Source organism: Cebus imitator, unplaced genomic scaffold, assembly GCF_001604975.1.
Source record: "Cebus imitator isolate Cc_AM_T3 unplaced genomic scaffold, Cebus_imitator-1.0 Scaffold33, whole genome shotgun sequence".
NCBI lineage: Eukaryota > Metazoa > Chordata > Mammalia > Primates > Cebidae > Cebus > Cebus imitator.
This window is the reverse complement of record NW_016107348.1, coordinates 514955-532802: the sequence shown is the minus strand read 5'-3', so window position 1 is coordinate 532802 and position 17848 is coordinate 514955. Positions and strand designations below refer to the sequence as shown.

At 35.2% G+C, this 17848-nt stretch overlaps 1 protein-coding gene across 1 annotated transcript in view; it reads right to left on the bottom strand.

Annotated features, from left to right (window-relative positions):
• Nucleotides 1-1999: 1999 nt before the first annotated feature.
• Nucleotides 2000-17848, bottom strand: part of LOC108301279 (axonemal dynein light chain domain-containing protein 1) — a 21480-nt gene continuing 5631 nt past the window's right edge. Inside the window, exons 3-8 of the mRNA XM_017524411.2 lie at nt 15698-15818; nt 10775-10876; nt 9787-9941; nt 8083-8158; nt 6767-7001; nt 2000-2471 (exon numbers count right to left, since the gene is read on the bottom strand). Of these exons, the coding sequence (XP_017379900.2) occupies nt 2284-2471; nt 6767-7001; nt 8083-8158; nt 9787-9941; nt 10775-10876; nt 15698-15818 (877 nt within the window). The 3' untranslated portion in view covers nt 2000-2283. The remainder of the gene's footprint in view (nt 2472-6766; nt 7002-8082; nt 8159-9786; nt 9942-10774; nt 10877-15697; nt 15819-17848) is intronic.

Below are 17848 nucleotides of genomic sequence, written 5' to 3'. Positions count from 1 at the left end.
CTCAACTCATTTCACAGAGCCAGTATTTCACTGATACAACACCAGGTGAAGACATCACAGGAAAAGAAAATAGACCAATGTCTCTTACGTATATCAATACAAAGACTAGCAAACAGAATTATGAACTAATTAAAAGTATTTTACACAGTTGCCAAGTGGGATTTGTCCTAGGCAAGCAAAGTTTTTTTAATATCCAAAAAATAACTAATGTAATACATAATATCAACATGAAAAAAAAAATCACATGATCATCTCACTAGAGGCAGAAAAAGCATTTGTCAAAATCCAACAACTTCTTATGTAAATGCATGCAACAAACTAGAAATAGAAGAAAACTTCCTAAATCCAATAAAAGACATCTAGGAAAAACCCAATAGTGAAAGACTGGATGCATTTTTCCTAAGAATAAGAATAACATCTTCCATTCAACATGATATTGAGGTTCTAGCCAAAGCAATTAGTCAAGAGAAGGAAATCAAAGGCATCTAGATTCAAAAGAAACTACTTCTATTTATAAGTATAATCTTTTGTATAGAAAATACTAAGAAATCCTTTAAAAATTATTGCAACTAATAAATGAATTCACCAAGGTTTTGGGATATAAGATCAATATTTTAAAACCAATTGTATTCCTATAAACATGCAATAAACAATCTGAAAAAAAGTTTTAAAAATCCTATTTGCAATAACATTAAACAAGTACTTGGGAGTAAATATAACAAAAGGAGTGTATAACTTCTACTCAAAAGAGTCTAAGAAAGAAATGAAAGAAGATCCAAATAATTGGAAAAACATCCCATGTTCACATAGGAGACTTAGCATGTTTAAGATAGCAATATTCCCATTCTGATGTATAGATTCAACAAATTCTTTTTTAGAATCCCAGTTAAAGTCTTCATAAAAACTGACAAGCTTATTCTAAAATTTATATGGACCTTCAAGGTAGCCAAAAAAGCCAAAATAATTCTGTAAAAGAGTCAAGTAGAAAGACTCACATTTCCCATTTTCAAAACATTCTACAAAGCAAGAATAAGCAAGACAGTATGTTACTGGCACAAGGGTGGACATATAGATCAATGTGATAGAACTAATCATTCAGAAATAAATTCATGACTGATTTTCATCAAAGGTGTCAATACCATTAAATGGAAAAAGAACAGTCTTCAACAAATGGTGCTGGTATAACTAGATATCCCATGCAAAAGAATGAAATTGGACCCTTACCTCATACCATATACAAAAATTAATTAAAATGGATCAGAAACCTTAATGTAAGAGAGCAAATGCTACAAAACTTTTAGAAGAAAATATAGGGCTAAATCTTCATGACCTTGGACTTGGCAAAGGATTTTTAGCTATGACACCAGCACAAGCAACAACAATAGCAAAGAAAAAATTTCCCTCAAAGAAAATATATAAATAGCCAATAAGCACGTGAAACAATTCTTCACATCATTCGTCACTAGGGAAATGTGAATCAAAACCACAATAAAATATCCCTTCACTCCCACTATTATAGCTAGAATCAAAAGTCAGAAAATAAGTATTGGCAAGTATGTGGAGAAATCAGAACCTTCATGCACTGTTGATGTGAATGTAAAATTGTGTACATTTTCCAAAAACACCTTGGAAGACAGTCTGGCAGTTCCTCAAATTATTTAAAATAGAATTGCCATATGATCCAGCAATTCTACTCTTTAGGTAATATATATCCAAGAGAAACAAAAACAAATGTCTGTCCATAAAAAGCATGCACATGAATGTTTATTGCAACATTACTCATTAATGGCAAAAGATGGAAACAGTCCAGATGTCCATCAATGGACAAATGAATAAATAAAATGTGGCATATTAATACATAGAATATGATTCAGTCATAAAAATGAAATACTGAAAATATGCCACAACATGGATGAACCTTGAAAACATTATGCTAAGTGAAAGAAGTTATCCATAAAGACCACACAGTATAATGATTCCTTTCAAATAAAATGTCCAGAACAGTACAATCACCAAAGACAAAGTAGATTTGTGGTTACTCAGGGATGTGGATAGGATGGTGGGAGAGGATGGAGGATTGCAGAATGATAGCTAAAATGCATAAGGCTTCTTTTTGAGGTGATGAAATGTTCTAAAATTGACTGGTGATGGTTACCTATACCTATAAATATATTGAACACCACAGAATTGTATACTTTGAAAAAGTGAATTATATGGTATACAAATTATAATGCAATAAAGCTTTAGGAAAATTCTCTCAAAACAAAAGAAAGCTATGGGAACTTACAAACCAGAATCCTTGTCTATACCAGTAGTGCTTAACAATATATCCAACTGTGATTTCATTTCATTAATTTTTTCTTTTATTTCCTGCCATTCTTCAAGAGGTGTATCAGGAAACTCCAGGTTTTCCAATTTGAAAGAACAGAAGTCAAGAGAACTAATCAAATTTGGAAGAATTTTGGAGATACCTAGAAAAGTAAGAAAAGTTTTAACTTTTAGAAGTATTTGTAACACTGCCATTTTAATACCAAATTATAAAATCCCACTGAGCAAGGGTATATCTTTTAAAAAGCTTTTGTTATCCTACAGCTTGACTAGCAGAGAACATTACGAAAAGCAGTTCATAAATAAATGTTTAATGAATAAGCACTGTGTAATTGGTGCTTTTATGACTACTAAACTATTTTCTCAACCATAGTTTACATCCTAAATTGCTTATCTTTTCAGCTCAGAATCAAATGCATTAAACCCAGAAACTATGAACTACAGTTTTCCGTAAAAGACCTTAATCCACTAAGTCATTCTTTTAAGAGGACAATGATAATAATCAACTTCATGATTATGGGATAGTGAATAACAAATGAAAATAGATTATCATAGTTCTTGAGACATTTTTTAGGTTATTGATCAGGTTTTCATGAAGTTTATAGTTTTTGGTCTGAACAAAACTTGTGTGTGGATCCTAATGTGGATCCAGTGGACTGATTCACTCTGAGACCATGGAAAAATGACCTCTTTGTCTTATCCATTTGCAAATTATGAAATGAAAACTCTGCCATCTCAAAGTTATATAAAGATAAGTAATTTAAAAGAAAGCTGTTTTTCTTGTCCTTGATAAAAATATTTTCACTGCTGTCATCAGTAAATTTTGATCATTTAGGAGTGTTCAAAATGATCTGCTAATTTTATCACATCCATAATTTTGACTTATTTTATTTAAACCATTTGCTACCTTATTTTTCTCTGCCCACTATATACAGTTATCCTTCAGTATCTACAGAGGACTGGTTTCAGGACCCCCATAAATATCAAAATCTATGGATCCTCAAGTCCCTTATATAAAATGATGTGGTATTTGCATATAACCTATGCACATCCTCTTGTATACTTTAAATCATCTCTAGATTACTTATATTACCTAATACAATGCAAATGCTATGTAATATTTATTAGACTATATCATGTTTTTATTTGTATTTTTAATTTTTTTCTAAGTATTTTTGATCCATGGTTGATTGAATCTGAGGATGCAGAACCTGCAGATACAGAGGGCTGACACAGATAAGTACCGTAATTTTACCTTAAGTTCTGGGGTACATGTACAGATATTGCAGGAATGTTGCATAGGTACACACGTGCACAGTTCCAGTGACCAGCCCCAATGCTTTGTCCTACACTAACCCAGGGAGTTCGCTGGTGTCCCCATCTTTGGCAGCCAGCTCAACATTAACAGATTCAAGTAAGCTCTCTCTACCTCAAACCACATTACATAGAAACGTGTCCCCTGGATCTCCTCAGATACCACCAAGTACTGACAATGCAGGTGGGATGTTGAGCACAACAGACCTCACAGTGCCAAATGGAGCCGGAAGCAGCCCAGTGGGGAACGGATTTGTAAACTCAAAAGCTCCAAACTTGATGAGAGCTCCTGGTGCAAATACTTAAGTCAAAGTGATGCCTACAAAGTCTCCCCCTCCACCAGGTGATGGCAATCCCCGAATGAACAGTAGAAAACAAGATCTTCGAGCTGTCATCCCCACTTCAAACAAGGGCATGATGCCTCCACTAGTAAGTTGAAACTTTCTTCAGCTTCATTTTTTAAAACATATTTTGGCCAGGCATGGTGGCTCACACCTGTAATCCCAACACTTTGGAAGGCCAAGGTGGACAGATCACCAGAGGTCAGGAGTTCGAGACCAGCCTGGGCAACATGGTGAACCCCCATCTCTACTAAAAATACAAAAATTAGCCAGGCATAATGGCAGGCACCTGTAATCCCAGCAACTTGGGAGGCTGAAGCAGGAGAATTCCTTGAACCCAGACAGCGGAGGTTGCAGTGAGCCGAGATCGTGCATTGCACTCCAGCCTGGGCAACAAGAGCGAGACCCCATCTCAAAACAAAACAAAACAAAACCACGTATTTTATACATAGTCAGTCTATATCTTTCTTCAGAATTTTCTATGCCACTGTAGAATCTACACCTATTCCTAATGAATATGTCCATTCAAAATTAGTATTTGAAGATACAGGTCTATTTTTAAACACACAAAAATCAGATTATGGAAATTTGCTTAACGGTTATTTAAAATTAAAGCTGAATATGAACATGATGGAATTGGAGTTTATTGTGTTAAGTGAAATAAGGCAGGCACAGGAAGATAGTGCATGTTCTCACTCATGTGGGACATAAAAAAGTTGATCTTGTTTAGATAGAGAATAGAATGATAGCAGATGCTGGGAAGGGTGTGTGGGTGGGAAAGGGGATAAAGAGAGATTGATTGGTGGGTAAAAGCATACATTTAGATAGAACAAATTCGACAGGAGAGAAGGGTGGCTATAGTTAGCAACATGGCAGATGGAGGATATTTCAAAATAGCTAGAAGAGAGGACTTGAAATGTTCCCAACATATAGAAAGGATAAACACTCAAGGTAATAGATAACCCAAATACCCTGACCTTGATCATTACACATTCTATAAATGTAACAAATACTCACATGTACTCCATGTAACACATTTCTAATCAATTTTTAAAAAGTAAATATGGATAAATTATGATGTTTAATTTTACCAGGCTAGAAGCATTAAACATGACTTATTTAGTCTCTGGTTAAAAAAAAAAAAAAGGATACTATCAAGAAAATGAAAAGGCAATCCACGGAAAAGATAAGCTGTTTACAATTCACATATCTGAAAAGGGACTTGTATTCAGAATACATTAACCAGTCTTATAACTCAATAATAAAAAGACAGCCTAAATAAAATATGGGCAAAGAACCATCAGAGTATGTAAAGCGTGTTTTACGTTTATGTTAGACCTAGCTACTAACTGACTCCCAATAAAGGACTTTTTTTTAAGTGTGATATGTACACCACTGGCATCAGAATCACCTGGGATGCTTGCGAAAATTGCCAGTTTATGGGCATCTCTCTAGACACAGTGTACCAACATGACTGGAGGCAGGACTCAGGAATTGGCATTCTTCACCAAATCCCTAACCACACTGAAGTTTGTGAACCACTTACGTAGAACGTTATTTCACAAACTATTATCTCAGATAGGTCTCATTCTCTTTGACATTTTCAAAGAGTTATACTGTCAGCTGGTGGACATTAGTCTAGAATTCTAACACAAGCAATAATAGCGCACAATAACACACAATATTCATTAATGTTGAACAACGGTTATCTGTTCTTTGATAGTATGAAACCTTAGAAAATTGCTTTCCTTCCTATACATATTATCAATCAACACCATAAATCTCAATTTTTGTCTTAGAAAAAAAAACACAGGCAAAGGACCTCAACAGACGTTTCTCCAAAGAAGATACACAAATGGCTAATAAATCTTTAAAAAAATGCTTGACATCATTAGCCATCAGGAAAACACAAATCAAAACCATGAGGAGATTTTACTTTACACCCACTAGTGTGGCCAGAATTTAAAAGTGAGACAAGTACTAGCAAGTATGCAGAGAAAGTGGAACCTTCATATACTGCTAGTAGAAATATAAAATGATACAGCCTCTCTGAAAAGGGTGTGGCAGTCTTCAAAAAGTTAAAGATATAGTTATCAAATGACCAAGAATTTCACTCCTGTGTACATATCCAAGAAAAATGAAAACATATTTCCACAAGGAAATGTATAATAAATGTCCATATCAGCATCATTCATAATGGTCAAAAAGTGAAAACAATCCAAATGCCTACCAACAGATGAAATGATAAACAAAATGTGATATATACATACAATCAAATATTATTAGGCCATAAAAGTAGATGAAGTACTGATAAATGCTAAAACATGGACGAATATTGAAAACACTATACCAAGTGAAAGAAGCCAGTCACAAAAGATCACACAGTACATGAATTCATTAATATGAAAGTCCAGAACAGGGAGATCTATAGAGACAGAAAACAAACTTAGGACTGAGGTGAGGATGCTGGGGGTAACAGGGTGAAAGCTAAAGGTATGGGGTTTCTTTTGAGGTTTATTTTGATGAAAATAATATAAAATTGACTGTGGTAACGAATGCACGCATCTGTGAATATACTAAAAATCACTGAATTATACACTTTAGGTGAATTGTAATGTCTATAAATTATATCTCAATTAAGTGATGCTCAATGCTTTGCTTATTTTGCTTGGTTTTTAAAACTATATGCATGTATTATTTTTATTTTAAATATTAATTATATTGAAAATAATTATTAAAATATTTTATACTAAGAAATCTAGTTACCATGAGTATTTTCTTACCATTGTCCCCATTTATTCTTATTTCATATTCTTTGTAGAGACTTCGTGTGTTTTTGATAATTTCCTCCATATACTGTTGCTCTGATGGCATCTCCCCCTCCAAACTTTTGTGGCGATTAAATATCCCAAGCCCAATATCTGCCCAGTTTTCCTGTAAATGTTTAATAATCTTGAGAGTATCGTACTTTGATAGTAGAATATCCCCAGTAAACTCTTCTCTTTTCTCATTCAGGATCTAAAGAGTGAAAGGAAGAAGGGGAGTAGCATGTTATCCACTAATGATTTTATCAAAGTCTACCAGATGCTAATTCCCCAGTGACTCCCAATTATTTTGGAGTTGCATATCCTATTACTTTTATGCTCCAAAGAGATGATATGAGACATATATCTTATATATATATATATGTGTGTGTGTGTGTGAGAAAGAGTCTCACTCCATCACCAGGCACCAGGCTGCAGTGAATCAATGAATCCAGGAGCTGTTTTTTTGAAAAAATTAACAAAATAGACCACTAGCTAGAATAGTAAAGAAGAAAGACAGAAGAATCAAATAGACACAATAAGAAATGATAAAGGGGACATCACCGATCCCACAGAAATACAAACTACCATCAGAGAATATTATAAACACCTCTATGCAAATACACTAGAAAATCCAGAAGAAATGGATAAATTCCTCAACACATCACCCTCCCAAGACTAAACCAGAAAAAGCTGAATCTCTGAATAGACCACTAACAAGTTCCTGATTTCTTTTCTAGCAGCCTAACTTAATTTGACCCAAAAATCTGAAATAAAACTGAAAACATTTAAGCATATTTTTTGACCTCATGATCCACCCACCTCAGCCTCCCAAAGTGCTGGGATTACAAGCGTAAGCCACCTCCCTTAAGCATATTTTTTAAAGTCCTTAGCACTTCTCTTTTCTTTGTCATTCATAAAACTTAATATGGCATTTTTAAACAATGAGATGTGACCAAGCATGGTGGCTCATGCCTGTAATCCCAACGATTTGGGAGGCCAAGGTGGGCAGATCACTTCAGACCAGCCTGGGCAACATGGTAAAATCCTGTCTCTACTAAAAATACAAAAATTAACTGGGTGTAGTGGCACATGCCTGTAATCCCAGCTACCTGGGAGGCTGAGGCAGGAGAATCGCTTGAACTCAGGAGGTGGAGGTTGCAATGAGCTGAGACCACACTACTGTACTCCAGCCTGGGTGACAGAGTGAGTGAGACAATGTCTCAAAAAAAAAAGGATGAGATATGTATGACTCAGTTGTAGGTCAGGGATGCCAAGTTTGTAAAAAGTCTTACCTTATGCCATTGCTTGAAGTCTAGAAGAACTGAATCAAACATATTTCCCTTATCAGGGGATAAAATGTCTTTTTCACTGAAAGAAGAAAAAAGAAAAAGGTCTCAGAACAAGGTATAAACAAATAAAATCATAAGTTCACACACTAAAGACTAAACAACTAATATATTTCTCCTCAATAATTTTCAAGCACACCTTCCAGGTCCAACCCCTCTCCCCACAGGTATTTATCATTAAATTTGTAAACATAAATTCAGATTTTAATCAGACCTGAGCAAACAAGTTATAGGGCCATGGGCCACAAGATTTTTTTTTTTAAAGAGTGGTCTCTTGAGTCTTGGGAATTAAAAACCAGATCATCAACAGAAGAATTTCTGTTGAAATGCAGCTGTCAACGCAATACATAAATAGAAAGAAAGCCTATGTAGTAATTAAGACTCAACATTTAAGCTAGGAATCCCAACTTGTGGTAGGAAAAAATTTCCTTTAATGGCTCTAAAGTCTCAGAAGGTGAAAGCTATTGATAAATAAGTTCCTGAAGTGAAAGAGACAAGAACTATGGCCTCCTGTGCTCCCCTCCCTCTTAAGAATCAACAAACAATAGAAATGGGCACAGGGCAGGAACAGCCAGCTGGGAGATGTACCAGCTTCAGCTTCCAGAACTTCCAAATCTACTAATGGGGAAACCTTTTAGAGGGTTATGAAAAAACCGAAACCACTATTCTCAATTTGAAATGGAAATGGTACTTAACAGACAAAGTATCTTAAAGTTTAAAAAAAAAAAAAAAAAAAATCTTAGAAATCATCTAGTCCAGGCCTCAACAGACAAAGCATCTTTAAGTTTAAAAAAAAAAAAAAAAACCTTAGAAATCATCTAGTCCAGGCCAGGCATGGTGTCTCACACCTGTAATCCCAGCACTTTGGGAGGACTAGGTGGGTGGATCACTTGAGGCCAGGAGTTCAAGACCAGCCTGATCAACATGGTGAAATACCATCTCTACTAAAAATACAAAAATTGGTCGGGTGTGGTGGCGCATACCTGTAATCCCAGCTATTCAGGAGGCTGAGGCAGGAGAATTGCTTGAACCCAAGAGGCGGAGGCAGCAATGAGCCAAGATTGTGCCACTGCACTCCAGCTTGGGCAACAGAATGAGACCCTGCCTCAAAAAAAAGAAAAAGAAAAAGAAATCATCTAGTCCAGACTGCATCCAAAGTATAGGTTCTCACTAACCTTGGCTATGATTTAGCCATCTGGCCTCAACTTAACTACTTTATTTAGCAGCCTCTTTCATTGTCAGATTTCTCTAATCATTGCAAAGTATGATGTCCAATCAAAACCATCTCTCTGTAACTACCACATTGGTTTTACTTCTCTGTATATGATTTGCAGATGGATCCAAATACTCAAGTTTACCAAAGTAATGACATAAAGTGACTTTATTTTAAAAAGAGAGACAAGAAAAAGAGCTGGACTCAAATGGGAACAGCAGCAGTTAAGCAGGGGGATCAGGATGAACTACAGAGATACTCAGCACTAGAAACCACATGACTATTCAAGATTGTTAGCAGGATTGTGCCTTTGCAGGGACTGCTCTCCAAAATCAATGTTAAGAGTAATTACAAGGTAAACGACAGAAGGAGGAACAGAGAGAATTGGACTGAGTTATCAGACATGATATAAGTATAACAAGATTCTTGTGACTCACTTGAAGAACTCCTGCCATTTGATCAGCCCATCCTTAACCATTTTCAAAGTCCCCATTGTAGACTCTTCCATTTGTTCTACCTCTTGTTTAAATTTATTCACTAAGTTTCTCCATTTCTGTGTCAACTTCTGCAACAGTGCCAGGTCTTCAGTGTCCTAGATAAAATGCATAGAATCAAATAACATATTCATTTATTTACATAACAAATAGCCGTTAACATACACCAGGCCATTATTAATATTGTAATGCTAGAGAAATTCACAGAAAATTGATTTAAACATTGAAGTTACAGTATGATACAGTTCATTTGGTGATGAATTTTCCATGGTACATAAAGTATTAAGAGACAAGATTTTTTTTTCTTTGCAGCATGAACCCAATTTTTCCATAGGACTTCCACAGGGGCAGTGTGGTGTGCTAGATAGATTAGAAGCCAAGAAGCCAAACGGTACCAAATATGAATTGTAGCCATTGCTGTCTGGGTTACTTTGGGCAATGTTATCTAATCTATTTGGATTTAATTTTTATTACCCATAAAGACCCTAATATCTATCTCACAAAATTGTCTTGAGTTAATTGAAATAACTAGTATAAATGGTTTGACTCAGTAGAAACATGATAAATGCTCTCCTTTTCTAATGAGTGTGCTCACTGAATATTTCTATAAAATTGGTAATGCAACTATTTCAAAAAAAAGATATTTACTTTTTTACTTTATGTGTGAATCAGTCAAGTCATAATCGTATGAATAACTTTGTAGTGTTATTAAACTTAGATAAATTGCTTTACTTAGAAGACAAATATAAAGAAACGAAAGCCTTTATTCACCTCCCCTTAGATTTTTTCATTCTGCACACAATAAGCATTAATATAAAACTGTATTTTTAAAATCAATAAATGTAACAAAGACATCTTACAGTGTCAATGCTCACCACTTGACATCTTTTGACATCTTTTTTTCTCATAACTGAGAATAATTGAACTTTACCTTGTTTGACAGCTGTATGATGAAATGCTTGGTGTATTTATTCCAGCCTTTTTCATTAAGGTAAAGTCTTTTAGCCAATATGACTCTATTTCTTTCAATTACCTATAAAAATAATGTACTATAATCAGGAACCTAAAACATTAGCAAACCACTATAATTTATTCCAGTGATTTCATATATCAATTTTCATTGAATTATTAACACAACTAAAATTTCTTGTTTAAATCATTATCTAATACAAATCCCAAATTCACATTTTCCACTGAACTGGAATGAAACTGAAGTTTAGTATATAGCAAAACTTCTCCAACAATCTGATCTCAAGACCCCTTTATACAAAAAAAATTGATCTCATGACCCCTTTATATTCTCAAGCACTTTTATTTATATGGAAAGCATCTATTAATATTTACTGCATTGGAAATTAAACTAGAATTATTTAAACACATATTTGTTAATTCACAAATAAACATTAATAAACCCATTACCTATTAACATAAATAGCATCTTCATTTTTAAAATTTTTGTTAAATTAGTAAAAACAATGGTATTGTTTTACATTTTTACAAATCTAATGTTTGCCTTAGGAGAACAGAGCTGGATTCTTACATGCCTCTGCATTCAATCTGTTAGAATATACCATGACATATAGTTGCTAGAAAAATCCACTACATACTCTTGGGTGTTGAACAATGAGAACACACGGACACAGGGAAGGGAACATCACACACCAGGGCCTGGAGGGTCGGAGGCTAGAGGAGAAATAGCAGGGGGTAGGGGGATTGGGGAGAGGCAGCATTAAGAGAAATATTTAAAGTAGATGACAGGGCAATGGATGCAGCAAACCACCACGACAAGTGTATGCCTATGTAACAAACCTACACGATCTACACATGTACCCCAGAACTTCAAGTATAATAAATAAATTTTTTAAAAAAGAAAAGAAAAATCCACTGCATACTCTTAATAAGAGAATGAGAATGAAAAAGACAAACAACATTTTAGTATTATAATGAAACTAATTTTGATTTCATGAAGCTCCTGAAAGGGTCTCATGGATCGCCCCCCAGGGGGTCCCTGAGCTATACTTTGAGAACCATTAACATAAGAAATCAATTGCATAGTCATTTAATGAAATACTGTTCTAGACACTGTTAACAAAGCCATGAACGAAGGAGATAAAGTCCTTATTTTCAGGGAACTGACATTCTGGCTGTCATTTCAGTTAGAAGGGACTCTAGGGATGATTTAGCACAAAGCTCATCAATGCGAGGAATTCTACAGAAACCTCTATCGGGGGTCAGCGCTCTGCTGTTGAAATACATCTAGTGAGAGGAATCTCACTTGTCTTCTGTTTTCTCCACTGAACATATCTAGCTCAGATCTGTTTCTTACATCATGTATTAACTGTCATGATTGTTTCCTATCAATATGTCAATGTGCCATTAAAAATTCCGCATCAGAATGGAACACTGTATCCTAGATGAGGTCTGACATTACAGAGGAAAATCAGACAATGATCTTCTTCTATTCTCTTTACCACTAATCTATAGAAGTCCAGCATTAAGAACCATTTCATGTGAATCCACAGTTATTTCAAAGTCACAAATCTTTTTTGTACATGGTATGCTCTTATGATGGATCTCCTCCTTTAGGTGGCTGCCCTAAGTTTTATCTTTTGTCTCTGAAGATGGTATAGAATGGTAACTGGCAGTTCAGGCTCTGGAATCATACTTGCTAGGTTCATCATTTATTAGCTATGTGAGCTTAGGCAAATTACTTCTCTGAGTCCTCACATAAAAAATGTAGGTAATGATAGTACTATTTCATGGGATTACTGTAAGAACTATGCTAATTATTCCCTTAGCAAAATATCTGATACATTGCAATAACTGAATAAATAATAGCTGCTTCTTTTTTACAATAATATTAATCATGGTAATTATTAATGTTAATTATGTTAATAAGATTAATCTATACATTTATCCCTACTAACACTTCACTTGTCTGGAAAGGCCCATCATTCTCAATTGCTGAGATATTTGAATCTCATAAAGTTTTATGGGCAGGAACTTTGTCTCAATTGTTTTTGCTTTACCAACCAGTACATGGTATAATGTCTGACATGTAACACATTCTCAAAGTTTGTTTTAAAAAATTAAGAGAAGTACCTAAGGTAGATGACAGGGCAATGGATGCAGCAAACCACCACAACAAGTGTATACCTATATAATAGTGATTTTGACAATAATGAGATACCATCTCACACAAGTCAGAATAGCTGTTATCAAAAAGTAAAAAAAATAATAGATGTTGATGAGGATGCAGAAAAAAGGGAACACTTACGTACTGTTGGTGGGAATGTAAATTAGTTCAACCCTATGGAAAACAGTATGGAGATTTCTCAAAGAACTAAAAATGGAACTACCATTTGACCCATCAATACCACTACTGGTTATATACCCAAAGGAAAAGAAATCATTTAATCAAAAATGACACCTGCACTCATATGTTTATTACAGCACTATTTACAACAGCAAAGTCACGGAATCAATTGAAGTGCCCATCAATGATTAACTGGATAAAGAAAATGTGGAATATTATGCAGCCATAAAAAAGAATGAAACTATGTGCTTTGCAGCAACATGGATGGAGCTGGAGGCCATTATCCTAAGTGAAAAAAACTCAGAAACAGAAAATCAAATCTTGCATGTTCTCACTTGTAAGTGGGAACTAAACAATGGATATACATGGACACAAGGATGAAAATAATAGACTGTGGTGACTCCAAATGTGGGGAGGGTAGGAAAGGACCAACAGTTGAGAATTTACCTACTGAATACAATGTTCACTATTTGGGTGATGGGTTCACTGGAAGCCCAAACCTTATGATTTACACAATATATCCATGTAGCAATCCTGCACATGTACCCCAAATCTAAAATAAAATTTAAAATTAATTAATAAAAACAGTTAATATGGATATGTTTATTGCTTTGATTGCCATGAGGATATCATGAGTGTATGTAAATGTTCAATGTCAAACTGAATATATTAAACATATGGATTTTTTTCTGTATATCAGTTGTACTTCAATACAGCGCTAAAAACAATGTAATGTGTTAATAAAGTAAAAGGAATTCAAGATGTAGTAATCTCCATTGACACAGAAAAAATAATTCACTTAATACATCACCTATTTATGATTAAACTCTAAACAAATGAAAAATTGAAGGGAACTTCCACAACCTGATAAAGGGTACGGATAAAAGCCTACAGTAAATATTGCACTTAATGGTGAAAGCAGAATGTCTTCCCCAGAAAACTGAAAACAGGAATATTCACTTTTACCACTTCTATTCAACAATGTACTGGGGATTTTTGCTGAAGAAATCAGTAGGAAAAAACATTTAAAAGATTTTGCTGCTTCCTATAAGCAGTTATGTCTCTTTATTTTAGTTGCATGTTATTATTGAATTAGGGCCTCCAGTGATAGCAGAAATCCTTTCTCCTCTCTTGAATGGAAATGCCTCTAGCATGTCCCCATTAATGAATGCTCTAGATTTCTAATAATTACCTCTGCAAAGTAAATGAACTTTCCTAAATAAGCAAGTCTTCATTCCACCATCCAGTGTATTAACTTTCTCTCTAGCTTTAGGACACTTGACAAGGATGTCTTCTATACTGTATTTTCTTCCAAATAACTGACAAACTACTATACATGGCAGGGTTAATACAGAGCTCTAACACAGATGTATTTATGCAGTACACCTCCATGGAGAACCCTGTGACCTGCCACCAGTGTACCAGTGAATCAATTCAACTGAACCAATTTTTTAATCTTGTGAGGGTCAAAAATCACCATACCTAAAAGTCCCAGTTGTCAAAACAGGCAACCAACAAGTAAACATTTTAGATATATAGAATATTGTGTGACTTTGCTATTTCCCTAAAGTATTACTATAATGGTCCACAGGATTCTGTATTTCAATTCACTTGTCATCTTGTGTACCAAGGTAACAGAATCAGAGAGTGGGTCAGGCACAGTGGCTTGTCCATGTAATCCCAGCACTTTGAGAGGTTGAGGCAGGAGGACAATTTAAGCCTAAGAGTTCAAGACTAGCCTGGGCAACATAGAGAAATCCCATCTCTGCAAAAAATAAAAAATTAGCCAGGCATGGTGGTACATACCTGTAGTCCCAGCTACTCAGGAGGCCGAGGTGGAAGAATTGCTTGAGCCCAGGAGGTCGAGGCTGTAGTGAGCTGTGACTGCACCACTGCACTCCAGCCTGGGCAACAATGTGAAACGCTGTTTTTTGTTTGTTTTGTTTTTTTAAAAAACAATCAGTGTGTGATATCCAGTGATCCAAATATGGTCACATTATGTGAAAAGATAAAAACCACCTTTCCTACTTTATTATTAGTATAAATTAAAGTTGAAAATTTTAATATGTTCCCAAACTACAGAAAAAGAACACTTGTTCATAGTTCATAGATTCTGGTTTAAAAAAAAAAAAAAAAAGACCCCTTAATTGTGTAATAGCTAGGCACCCAGCACAGACAAGAATAAAAAGAACAAATTTAACTTTTCCTTTTCAAGGCCCACAAAAGCTACATTATACATCAATAAATATACATCCTCATTTTTTTTTAAGTTTTTGTCTAGATTATTAAAAATTGCAAAATGGGCCCGGCATGGTGGCTCATGCCTATAATCCCAGCTACACAGGAAGCTGAGGCAGGAGAACTGCTTGAACCCAAGAGCCAGAGGTTGCAGTGAGCAAAGATCGCACCACTGCACTCCATCGTAGGCAACAGAGTGAGTTGAAAGACTCTTTCAAAAAAACAAAACAAATTTTAAAACTGTAGAATGAATCTTTAGCCAAAAAAAGAAGTTTGAGTTGTAAATCCAGAAGAACCAACCTTTAGGGCCAATTCATATGTAGCTGAGCTCCAGATATCTCTTTCTGCCATTAACTGTTTCATATCATTCTCCATCCTTTCTCTTTGTAATGTGTATAAATCATGATATTCTTCTACCATTCTATAAAAACAATTAAGAAACAGCTTCATTTAATTTACACTAACAATATATATTTTTTAAAAGAAATTTGTTTTAAAATAGGTAATGTGTTCCTTTAAAACTTATCATAAGGTAATTATGGTATAATTGTTGAATGTATTGATAACACTTAAATATGGTGAAATAGAAAAAAATTCACATTTAATTTACAAATCTTATGAAACTCTTAGTGAAAGTAAAAATCTTATGTATTGCTCCTGCTTTAAACACTTTTCATCTTATTCTTTATTTTTTCACTAGAATTCTGACAACATGATATTCCAATGGTATAACACCATATCTAATGAAAAATTCAGAATACAGGTAACAATAACCTAACAGTTTATTGTTAAGGTTTGCTCACAGACCTAAGATTCTTTATGAAAGGCACAAAGCCCAAGAATTGTGAGCCATTAAAATTTTAAATTATACATAATTATTATAAGATTAAAGAAAATTGTCCCTTAACCATTTAAAATCTTAAATAAAGTAGCTTTTTCTTAACTATTGCTTCTTTATATCTACCAGAACATACCTTTTCCTTTCAATTTACACTTAAGCTTCATTTAAAATTAAAAGACGGTCCAGGTGCAGTGGCTCACGCCTGTAATCCCAGCACTTTGGGAGGCTGAGGCGGGCAGATCACCTGAGGTCAGGAGTTTGAGACCAGCCTGACCAACATAGAGAAACCCAGTCTCTACTAAAAATATAAAATTAACTGGGCATGGTGGCACATGCCTGTAATCCCAGCTACTCAGGAGGGTGAGGCAGGAGAATCACTTGAACCCAGAAGGCAGAGGTTGCAGTGAGCCAAGATCATACCACTGTACTCCAGCCTGGGAAACAAGAGCAAAACTCTGTCTTAAAAAAAAAAAATTAAAAGACTTCCTGGCTGAGTACAGTGGCTCACACCTGTAATCCCAGCACTTTGGGTGGCCAAGGTAGGTGGATCACCTGAAGTCAAGAGTTCGAGACCAGCCTGGCCAACATGGTGAAACCCCATCTTTACTAAAAATTCAAAAATTAGCCGGGTGTGGTAGAGTCTGCCTGTAGTCCCAGCTATCTGGGAGGCTGAGGCATGAGAACTGCTTGAACCCAGAAGCAGAGGCTGCAGTGAGCTGAGATCACACCACTGCATTCCAGCCTGAGCAATAGAGTGAGATTGTCTCAAAAAAAAAAAAAAAAAAGGAATATTATAAGACTTTCTGAGGTAAATGCAAACATAGAAGTTATAAACTAAAAAACAGCATTTCACAAATCTTTTGAAACACTTCCTCCCAAGGACTTTGCAATAAGAATTAAATGTCACTGAAGTAGAATTCTTCTAGTCTTAGAGGCTTTCATTTGTTCAAAATAATAAAGAAAAAAATCATACCAGTGAATACACATGTAAAAGTTCACTGAGCTATACTCTTAAGATCTGTGCACTTCATTGCCTAAAAATTAGACCTCAATTTTCAAAAGAGAATTAATGACCCTAATTTAACAGCAAAAGCAAAAAATCTAGAATCTCAGTGTGCAACAACAAAAGAGTGGTCAGATAAAAATAGAATGTAGTTAGGCTGGGCGTGGTGGCTCACGCCTGTAATCCCTGCACTTTAAGAGGCCGAGGCAGATGGGTCCCAAGATCAGAAGATCGAGACCAGCCTGACCAACACGGTGAAACCCCGTCTCTACTAAAAAAACAAAAATTATTGGACTGGTACAACTTGAAAGTTCATTGGACAAAAAACAGTAACAGAAAAAAAATTAGCTGAATGTGGTGGCACATGCCTGTAATCCCAGCTACTCAGGAGGCTGAGGCAAGAGAATTGCTTGAACCTGGGAGGCAGAGGTTGCAGTGAGCCGAGATCACGTCACTGCACTCCAGACTGGGCGACAAAGCGAGACTCTGTCTCAAAAAATGTGTGTGTGTGTGTGTGTGTGTGTGTGTATACATATATAATGTAGCTCTATGAGTTAAAAAAAAAAACACTCTGCAGATAATTAAACATCATCATATTCTTATTTTG